Source organism: Onychostruthus taczanowskii, unplaced genomic scaffold (assembly GCF_017590055.1).
Source record: "Onychostruthus taczanowskii isolate IOZ18803 unplaced genomic scaffold, ASM1759005v1 scaffold91, whole genome shotgun sequence".
NCBI lineage: Eukaryota > Metazoa > Chordata > Aves > Passeriformes > Passeridae > Onychostruthus > Onychostruthus taczanowskii.
The window spans coordinates 190,180-200,780 of record NW_024507105.1 but is presented as its reverse complement, the minus strand read 5'-3'; the positions used below and the strand labels follow the sequence as shown (position 1 = coordinate 200,780).

Genomic DNA, 10,601 nt, shown 5'->3' with positions numbered 1-10,601 from the left:
GAATCCCCCAGGAATGGATCCCTGGATCCCCCTGGAATGGATCCTGGATCCCTGCCCTGTCCCTGCTCCCAGCTCCAGCCCCTCGGAGCATCCAGACCCGGGCCCTTTTCCCTGTCCCTGCTTGTCCCTGTTTGTCCCTGTTTGTCCCTGCTTGTCCCTGCTTGTCCCTGTTTGTCCCTGCTTGTCCCTGTTTGTCCCTGCTTGTCCCTGCTTGTCCCTGTTTGTCCCTGTTTGTCCCTGGCTGTCCCTGTTTGTCCCTGTTTGTCCCAGGTGTTTTCTGCAGGATTTTCCCGGCTGTGGGAGCTCTCCCACGAAAGGGAATGGAACAAATTTTTGATTTAATTTCTTTTTATTCCATTTCTGAAGCTTTCTCCACTTCCTGGGATTCATTCTCTGAAATTCTCCCTCCGTTTTCCTTCCTCTCCATCCTGGTGTCCCAAATCCCCCCCAGTTCCCAATGACTTTTTTTGGAGTAAATTTAATAGGAAGACATTTAATTAGAGAGGGTTTGGTTGGGTTTATTTGTTCTTTCCTGACCTGCTGCCCACTTTGCTCCTTGGCTGCAGTTCCAGGCTCAGGCTGCAGGAAATTTGGCAATCGCAGATTCTTGGGTGTGTTTGATTTAAATTTAATTGAAATATAAATATAAATTTAACTTTAATTTAATTTCATTTAAAGCTGGGGGTGCTGTGGATGAACCAAAAGGGGGAGAGAGTGGGGCAGGAAAAAGAAACTGGGAAAAATAAAAGAGCAGCACACGAAATAATTGGGGAAATAAATGACCTGGGAGGCTTTTGGAAAATAAACTGGATAAATAAAGCAGGAGCAGGATTTGGCTTTTTGAAGTTTCCTGGGCAAAGCGTGGGCAGGGAAATCCAGCCCGGTTTTGGTTCAAGTGGAATTGGAGTTTTTGCTGCTCCTTCCATCGGATTCCATCCATGGGACTGAATAATTCAAATCCCTGGAGGAGCTGTGTTAATTGAGGGAGAAGAAGGGGGAATTATGGCATGGAATGAGGAGAGGATGCACCGAGGGCTCCTCTTGGAAGAATTATTATTTTTATTATTATCATCATCATCATTTTTATTATTTTTATTATTTTTAAAATATTTTATTATTATTTTTATTATTACTACTATTACCATTATTATTATTGTTGTTGTTATTTTTATTTTCTTTTTATTTTTATTTTAGTTTTTATTTTAATTTTTTAAAAATTTTTATTCCATATTGACACATTATTTTATTGTTTTTTATTATTTTCACTTGATTTCTTTATTGTCATCCTCTTGCTCCCAGCAGCAGCTCCCCGGATCCCAGATCCCCCCAGGAACAGCAGGAGAGGCAAGGATTTCCTGCAGCTGGTGGGGGACAAACTGGCCAAACTGGGAGAACTGGGACAGCCCCTGCTGAGGATTTTGGGGGTGGAAAAGTTTCCCAATGGATTTTTTTGGGTGTGGCCAGAATTCCTTGGGATGCTGATCAGATCCAGCCGTTTTTGGGAAAGCAGTGAGCAGCATTCCCTGCATCCCGTGGGCAGCTCCGGGGGGGATTGGGGCCGATCCCAAAACCTCGTGCCCGTGGTTTGGAAACCCTGCCATTGTGGGTAATTAAAGTCTCCTAATTAAATTAAGCTCCATCTGGCTGAGCCCGGCGAGCCAAGGAGGGCGTTAATTAAAGATCCCGACGTTTGCTGTGACCCAGGGCTGGGATGGGCAAATCCCTGTCCGTGGAAAGTGCTGGAGCATCCCAAAATCCGGGAAAATCCAAGGGGAGAAGCGTCGGGATGAGGGGAAATCCAGGAGTGGCTCTGCTTCCTCCTGGGAAAAAACAGCTGGAGATGGGAGCAGGTGGGAATGGGATGGGAATGGGAATGGTATGGGAGGGGAATGGGAATGGGAATGGGAATGGGAATGGGAATGGGAATGGGGATGGGATGGGATGGGAATGGTATGGGATGGGAATGGGGATGGGGATGGGGATGGAATGGAAATGGGGACGGGAATGGAATGGGGATTGGAAATGGGATGGGAATGGGGATGGGAATGGGGATGGGATGGGAATGGGATGGGGATGGGAATGGGAATGGAATGGGGATGGGAATGGGGATGGAATGGGAATGGGATGGGGATGGGGATGGGGATGGGAATGGGAAGGGAATAGGGATGGGAATGGGGATGGAATGGGGATGGGGATGGGAATGGAATGGGGATGGGAATTGGGAATGGGAATGGGGACAGGAATGGGAATGGGATGGTAATGGAATGGGAATGGGATGAGAACAGGGATGGGAATGGGGATGGGAATGGGAATGGGGATGGGAAAGGAATGGGAATAGAATGGGAATGGGATGGGGATTGGGAATGGGAATGGGATGAGAACAGGGATGGAATGGGATGGGAATGGGAATATTCCAGGCTGGATTTCTGCATCCAGGGAGATGTGTTGGATCCTGCGGCGAGGAGAGGGAGCAGAGTTAAAACCAGGCTGCAATTCCAAAGGTTTGGAAAACACCAGGAGATGCCAAACTGCTCCCCAGGCACAGCAGGGCCCCGGGGTGCTCTGGCACTGCCTCACCCCTCTTTGTCCATCATTCCCTGCACAGAATCCATCAGGAATCCCTTCAGCGCTGTCCCTTCCCTGGGTTTGCCGTTGGAATTGTGTTTTCCTGAACAGGACACGACATTCCAGAGCCTCGGGGCTCCCTCCCACTCTGGGCTGTTCTCCCCCCGCAGTGGGATTTTCTCTCCCGTGGGAAGTCCCCTGGATGGAAGTGGCCATTTTGGACGCAGTTTGGAACAGAGACATTGGAAAAACCTGGGAATGTGCCATCCTTCCCCCCTCCCTGCTCTATCCTCTGAGGCATTCCCGGGTTCCCACAGTCACCACAATCCCACGGGAAGCGGGAGCAGCCCGGGAGCCCCCCTGGAATGGGGTGGGGGCTGCTCCATGCCAGCCTCTCGGAGCCGTTCCCGCGGGAGCCGGGAGCGTTCCGCGGCTCCCGAGCCCATCCTGAATTATTGAGGAGTTTGCACTGCAGGCAGGGCTGGGATCTGAGCTGGGAATTCTCTGCTGAGCCCTCGGAGTCTGGAGGGATTTGGGCTGGGGCTGGATGAGTTTTCCATTCCTGGCCTTGACAGCTTTCCCTGTTGTTTGATTCCAGGTCTGAACTGTGTTTTCCATCCTGCCAAACTTCCCTCTGCCGTTATCCAGCTGCTTCTCCTGCCCGTGGGTCCCAGCAGCACCGGGATGCTCCGTGCGGGGTTCCAGCACTCCCAGGAGCTGCTCCCCGATCCCAGGGGATGCAGGCACCTCCTGCAGCCCTCGGGAGGAGCCCCTGGAGCTGGAAAAGCCCCCGCAGCCATGGAAAACCTGGCAGGAGTCATCCAGCCTCTTCCTGCAGGATTGCATCCCAATCCTTTGGGAATCCTTCCTTCCTTCCTTCCTTCCTTCCTTCCTTCCTTCCTTCATTACTTCCTTCCTTCGGTCGGGCTTTCCTCATGTCTTGAGCGAGNCTTCCTTCCTTCCTTCCTTCCCTCCTTCCCTCCTTCCCTCCCTCCCTCCCTCCCTCCCTCCCTCCCTCCCCAATGCTGGGAGAGGGTTTGGGATGGGATTCCCAAGGTTTTCCCTCCCCCACAGGAGCACAATCCATGGATGAGGACAGGCTGGTGGCGGCAGCTCCTTCCCAGGAGAGCTTTGTCCTGTGCCGTGGATGGGAGGGAAAACAATCCCAGAACCGGCTGGAAAACCGGGAATGTTTGACATCAGCCGTGCTTTGGGATCTGGCTGTGACGGGAAATCTGGGATAACTCCTGGATTCCAGCTCGGCCCCGCTTTGCCTCCCCTGCGGCTCCGGGAATGCTTTTGGGATGCGGGGATTTTTTCCCCGGGCGTTGCTGGTCCTGCAGCTCCTCCCCGGCTCCAGGAGCAGGAATTCTCCTCTCCAGGCTGGAATAATGGCCCGTCCTGGTCTCCTTAGAAACGGCGCTCCCATCCCTCCGGCAGCCGCGCATCCTTGGAGCCTCCTCCTGCTCCCGGGGCTTCTCCCGGCCGCGATTCTCTGCAATTTCTCCAACTTTTGTGCTGGGATTTTTTATTATTTTCGTTTCTTTTTGGTGTCGCCTCAATGAGATTTTAACGATTTTTGTGTCTCCTCCCTCCCACAAACCTGAGTCCTTCGGGAATGTTTTTAGTTCCCCACATTTCCCCCTCCCTCCCCTCCTCAATCCAAACCTCGCTCCCGTTATTTCCTGGAAAGGTGAAATCTCCCAGAGCTTTTCCCAACTTTTGTGAGGAAAAGTCTCCTCATGGATTTTGGAGGCTCCCTGGGTTTTGGGAAGCAGCTCCTGGCTGGATGTGGGAGCTCATCCTGAAACTCTGCCAGCAGCCAGCAAAGCCCTCCCAGAGCTCTGGAGAAGGGATTTATTTTGGGAATAAACAAATTTTGGGAAGTACAAACCCTGCTCCGGGGCAGGGCCTGTCCTGTGAGGGTGGGAAGGAATTTTTGGAGTTGGCCTGGTGCTCTGGATTCAGGGAATGTGGGGGGAAACAGAAGGGAAGTGGCTTTTTTTGGTCTTTTCTGGAGGAGGGAATGTGCCAGTGGAAGTGGGAGACGGAAGTTTGGATGGCTGGGAAGGGGAGGAGGTTGGGAATGCCCCAAAAATAGGAGCCTGAAATTTGGATGGCTGAGAAGGGGAGGAGATTGGGAATACCCGGGAGCTGGGAATGCCCAAATAGGTGAGAGACTGAAACCAGATGTCTGGGGAAGGGGAGGAAATTGGGAATACCACAAAAATGGGAGCCTGAGGTTTGGATTCCTGGGGAAGGGGAGGAAATTGGGAATGCCCACATAAAGGGAGTCTGGGAGCCCAGGTCCTGGCAGCCCAAAGCTGGAGCCCATTCCCAGGAAGGAGCTGGATTCGGGCCTGGATCGTGCCCATCATTCCCACCCCCAGGCTTTGTTTTCCCTCTCCCTGCCGACACTTCCACAAAAAAACTCCGGCTCTGCCTCGGTGCCACCGTGAGCTCTTTATTCCCTGCCCGGGGCGGCGCGGGGCATTCCCGTTCCTTCCCTGGGAATGAAATCCCGGCCCTGAGCTGCTCCCGATCCCACCCCTCTGCCCGGGAACGGCGGCACCGGGAGCGGGGCAGGGGTCGGGACTGGGCAGGGATCGGGACTGGGATCCGGGCAGGGGTCCGGCAGGGATCAGGGAGGGGAGGGAGGGGAAGCAGGGCGTGAATGAGCCCCCGCGGGAGCCGGTGGATCCCTCCTGTGCCCACACACCGGGCCCGCTCCGCCGGGATTGCTCCTCCCGGGAATGCAGCTCCGAGCCCCCCCTGCCCATCCCGGGAGCCTTTGGGATGGGAGAACTCCCCCCCAGCTCCTGCAGAGCCGGGGTCTGGGGGGTGCCCGGGGACAGTGGCACCTGCAGGTGGCTTTTCCCCCTTTCCCGAGCTCTTCCCGGTCTCCAGGGGCTGCGACCCTTCCTCCGGAGCCCTCTTTAGGAATGACCAACCCCAGTCCGGGCCGATCCCTTATTGCACTGAGGAACTCGAGTCCCGGCCGTGGCTCTTGGTCCTGTTCCACATCCCAAATCCAGCCCTGGCTCCCCATCCCGGCCTCTGCTGACCCCGGGGCCGCCGCTCTTCCCGCCGGGGAAAACGGGAGATCCTCCTCTTCCTCCCACACCTGCGGTTTCCAGGGAGCATTCCCTGATCCAAAGCCACCCCCATCCCTTCCCCCCGCCCCCGGTGCCTGCAGAACCCCGGGAATCATGGCCAGGGAATCCCGGGAATCGCTGCCCCGGGAATCTCTGCCCGGGAATTGCATCCCGGGAATCTCTGCCCGGGAATCGTGGCTCCGGGAATCCCGAGAATTGCTGCCCAGGAATCGTGGCCCGGGAATTGCTGCCCGGGAATGGCAGGAATTGCTGTCCCCGGAATCGCTGCCCGGGAATCTCTGTCCGGGGAATCCCGGGAATTTCTGCCCAGGGAATCCCAGGAATCGCAACCCGGGGAATTCCGGGAATCTCTGCCCGGGAATGGCGGGAATCGCTGCCCCAGGAATCGCAACCCGGGAATGGCAGCCCGGGGAATCTCGGGAATCGCAGCCCGGGAATCACTGCCCGGGGAATCTCGGGAATGGCAGCCCGGGGAATCCCGGGAATCGCAGCCCGGGAATCGCAGCCCGGGGCTCATCCCGAGGGGAAGTAGGGCCGGCGGCTGTGGTTGTTGTAGTCGGGACACACCTTCTGCACCAGGCGGTAGTCGCTGCTGTAGAAGGTGATGTAGACGCACACGGCGCGGAAGGGCTGCGAGCACAGCCACGCGGCGCGGCTCTGCGTGTGCTCCTGCGAGCACGTCTTGGCCGGGTCGAAGGTGCACAGCGAGGTTTTCCTGGCCCGGGCCACCTGCTCCGACTCCACTCGGCAGTTGAACACCTTGGACTCCTTGGCCTCGATGAAGATTTGCTGCTCCAGGTCGAACTGCACGGCCTTGCTGGGCGGCACGAGGCTCACGGAGATGTTGCCGTGGCCCGTGGAGTTGTGCTGGAAGAAGACGTTGACGCTGCCGTTGCCGTGATCCACCACCTTGCCCGTGATCAGCAGGTTCAGCTTCACCGTCTTGATGTTGGAGTAAAAGTCTCCCCAGCCGAAAAGCTTCTGCAGCCCGCCCGGGGCCGGCCGCGGCTCCCGCTGTGCCCGCGGGCCCGGGTCCCGCCCGGCCCGGTTCTCCAGGGATGCCCCGAGCCCCCGGGAGCCGCTGCCCGGCCCCGGCGGGGTCCGGCTGTGCGGCGGGGCCGGGCTCAGGCTCGGGAGGGGCTTTGGGGAGAGCAGCTCCAGCAGCTTCGGGGCTCTGCCGCGGGCCCGGGGCTCGCCTGGATCCGCTGCTTTGCCGGGTTCCTCTGGAGCGCAGGACACCTGGGAGGGGGGGATGGAGGAGCTGCGGGCTGGGGGCGGCACCGAGCCCTGCCAGCCCCTTCCTCAGTGTCACCAAGCTCTGCCAGCCCCTTCCCCAGGGCCACCGAGCCCTGCCAGCCCCTTCCCCAGGGCCACCAAGCCCTGCCAGCCCCTTCTCCAGTGTCACCCAGCCCTGCCAGCCCCTTCCTCAGTGTCACCCAGCCCTGCCAGTCCCTTCCCCAGTGTTCCCCCTGCCCAGCCCCTTCCCCAGCCTCGCTCCCCCCTTTCCCCTTCGTTCTGTTCCCTGTTTCCCCTCGGGCAGCGGCATCTCCCGCTCTCCTCCCTCCCGGCGCTCCGGGAATGGCTGCGAGGAGCCGGGATGGCTCCGCTTCGCTCTCTGCCGGCTCGGGGCACAGCTCCTGCACCCCTTGTGCCCCCAGGGGACACCGGGGGCAGGGGGAGGACGCTCGACAAGGGACAGCAGAGCGGAGTTGTCACCCGGGGAGCTGCCCCGGGCTCCTCTGCCAGCTGCGCCCCCCGGAACCCCCAAACCGCCAGATCCAGGGGCTGCAGGGGGGGCTGGGAGCACCCGCGGGGGCTGCAGCCTCATCGCCCGGGGCTGGGGGACCCCCAAACGCCTCGGGCACCCCGGGGCTGACCTGGCCGGGGAGGCAGCGGGAGGCAGAGGAAGCGCCGGGAAGCGGAGCCCGGAGCCGGCCCGGCCCCAACTCTGCCCGAGCCCTCCCGGGGCTGGGGGTGCGGATTTCTGGGCTGATCCGGAGCCTTCTCCCGGCCAGCCCTGCCCGCTCCCCGCGGCCAAATAACAGAAGTTTTGGGACGCGTTTTTTTTTCCCGGGGGCGGGCGGGGATGCGGGGACGGCTTTGGGGCTCGCTGCCGGCTGCCCGCACGCCCCATCCCCGTGGCTGCGCGACCCCCGACTCCCGCAGCCCCCGTCCCCCCTGCCCTGCCCTCCCGGCGCTCACCAGCAGCGCGATGCTGCCCTGGAGGAGGAGGAGGACGCAGCTCCGAGGAAGATTCATTTTCCAGCCGCCGCCGCCGCCGCCTTCTCCGCGGCTCCGCTTTGGGGAGGGTTTCGCCGGGATTTTCCTCCTTTTTCCGTCTTTCCCTCCCTTCTCCTCCGGCGTCAGCGAGGGGAAGGGGGGGTCCCCCTGCCAAGCGGCTCCCTAGGGCCCCCCCCGGCCCATGGTGGCCCCGGCAGCTCCCGCCCCGCGGGGCCGCTCCGGGCGAGGCGCGGCGGCTTCACCTGCGGCCGCTGCCGTCCCCGTGTCCCCTTGGCTGTCCCCTCCCCTGTCCCCCTGCCCGCCCCTCCGCCTCCCGGCCCCCTCGGCCGCCCCTCCGCTCCCCCGCCCGCTCAGGGAAACTCCGCTCCATCCCCGGCTCGCTCCATCCCTGCTCGCTCCAGCCCCGCTCCAGCCCCGCTCCCGCCTCCCCCCTCGGCCGCCCCTCCGCTCCCCCGCCCGCTCAGGGAAACTCCGCTCCATCCCCGGCTCGCTCCATCCCTGCTCGCTCCATCCCTGCTCGCTCCAGCCCCGCTCCCGCCAGGTGCCGGGGCCGAGCGGCACCTCCGGAGTAACCCTTTGGTGCCCGCGGCCCAGCAGAGCCCCCCGAGGGGGTCTCTGGGGGATTGGGGGGGTCTCTGGGGCTCTGGCAAAGTCCCCATCGCTCCCTCGGGAGAACCGGCCCAGGCTGGGGCAGAAATGGGAGAACCGGAGGGACTGGGTGGGGGGACACGGGGGACCCGCCGGGGTCCCGGCTCTGTCCTTGTCACCGGCATCGCCCTCGGGGGGCGGCTCGGCCCCGTCCCCCCACCCCAGGGAAAGGCAAAAGCCCTCGGTCACCTCGGTTTATCCACAAAGGAATGGCAGGGATCCCTCAGAGAGGAGCCAGAGGCCGCAGGTTTGGGATCTGTGATGGCTTTTAGCCCATGGAGGGCAGCAGTTCTCCTTTTCCCACCTTTCAGGAGAAGTTGGAATACCGGGAATTAACTTCCCGTGGGCAGGACTGGGATCAAACCCGGCATTCTCCCGCCCTGAGGAGAAAATTCCTTCTCTTTACATCACTTTGTGCTCCTCTCCACATCCCTCCCTCATCCCCCTTTCCCTGAGCTGCTTTGGGAGCTAAAAACGGAGCGAATTCCCAGCAGAGACCCCCGGGGTGCAGCAGGATGAGCCCCCCGAGCCCCTCCGGACCCCCGGGCGGCTCTGGAAGGGGATTTTTGGGAAGGGCAGCAAGGCTGGGTTCCTGCAGCGCTGCTCGGCTCCTCCTGGAATCCTTGCAAAGCCGAATCCTGCTGGCAATCCCACCTCGGGCAGGAATTTCCTGGGAGCCGGATGGGGTTTTATCCCCCGAGCAGCTTCCCTGGCGCGGTGGCACTTGGGGACACCCCAGGACAGGGCGATGTGGCACCTCAGAGGGAATGGATTCCTTAGGGAAAGGCGGGATTTGACCTCGGAGCCTTCCCCAACCTTCCTGACCCCGCGCTCCTCCTTAATCCCAGAGCAGATCCCGGCTCCTGCGCTTTTTTTGGGAGCAAAAAATTGACGCATCCCTCCAGAAACCAGCCAGGGCCGGTAAATCCTGGAAGGATCAGGGAGCACCGGGGGGGTTCTGTGCCGCGGGGGCGGCAGCCGAGCCCGGGGAGCCCCGGCGGGGCTGCCAGGCCCTTTCCCGGCGCCGCTTTCCCGGTTTTCTGTTGCCCTCTAGCGGGACCGGGCGCTGGGAAGAGCGGCCGGGACCGGGGGGGCTCAGCCCTGCCGGGAAACCGCGGGATGGGAGCGGGGAAAGGAGGGAGACGGGGCCGGGAGAGGCTCTGGAGAGCCCCCGGAGCCGCCCCCCGATCCCGGCTCCGCTCCTGGGAAGCGTTTTCCTCACGAGGAGCTGCGGAATTGGGGATGGGAGGAGATGGGAGAGAGAGAACCGCCGGGAACGGGAATTTCCTGGGGGGATTTGGGGAATTTCCTGGGGGCAGGAGCTCTCCCCTGGCAGAGCGGGAGGTGCCCCCGCGGCAGGAGCGGGATGGGATTTAAGGCCCTTCCAACCCCAAACCACCCTGGAATTCTGTGATTTTCCTCTGGGAACCTCCCTTGGACCCTGAGCCAGCTCAGCCCCGCGGGGGACTCATCCCAGGCAGCTCCAGGTGGATTTTTTGGGATGCCCGGGATGGCGGCCCGGCACATTCCCGGATCCCTGAGCTCCTCCCCACCCTGGCGGCGACCCCTGACCCCAGCCCGAGCCCGGGGGAACGGCTGATCCCAAATGTTCCAAATGATCCCAAATGTTCCAGGTGATCCCAAATGTTCCAAATGATCCCGAATGTTCCAGGTGATCCCAAATGTTTCAGGCTGATCCCAAATGTTCCAGATGATCCCAGAATTCCCTGGCTGATCCCAAATGTTCCAGATGATCCCAGAATTCCCTGGCTGATCCCAAATGTTCCAGATGATCCCAGAATTCCCAGGCTGATCCCAAATGTTCCAGGTGATCCCAGAATTCCCAGGCTGATCCCAAATGTTCCAGATGATCCCAAAGGTTCCAGCTGATCCCAGAATTCCCTGGTTGATTCCAAATTTTCCAGCTGATCCCAGAATTCCCAGGCTGATCCCAAATGTTCCAGGTGATCCCAGAATTCCCAGGCTGATCCCAAATGTTCCAGATGATCCCAAAGGTTCCAGCTGATCCCA

General features: G+C 60.2%; 1 protein-coding gene across 1 annotated transcript; it reads right to left on the bottom strand.

Annotated features, from left to right (window-relative positions):
- Window positions 1-6,117: 6,117 nt before the first annotated feature.
- NXPH3 (neurexophilin 3) lies at window positions 6,118-7,992 on the bottom strand. The gene is made up of 2 exons (XM_041426248.1): window positions 7,884-7,992; window positions 6,118-6,920 (listed from the first exon to the last, which is right to left on the bottom strand). Exons 1-2 carry the CDS (start codon window positions 7,938-7,940, stop codon window positions 6,195-6,197), a joined length of 783 nt encoding a protein of 260 aa, XP_041282182.1. The 5' UTR covers window positions 7,941-7,992; the 3' UTR covers window positions 6,118-6,194.
- Window positions 7,993-10,601: the final 2,609 nt, after the last annotated feature.

Coding starts and splice junctions, on each gene's coding strand:
- NXPH3 (XM_041426248.1), bottom strand. CDS start 7,940: ATGAATCTTCCTCGGAGCTGCGTCCTCCTCCTCCTCCAGGGCAGCATC. Junction 6,921..7,883: donor AGGGCAGCATCGCGCTGCTG/GTGAGCGCCGGG, acceptor CCCCCCTCCCAG/GTGTCCTGCGCTCCAGAGGA.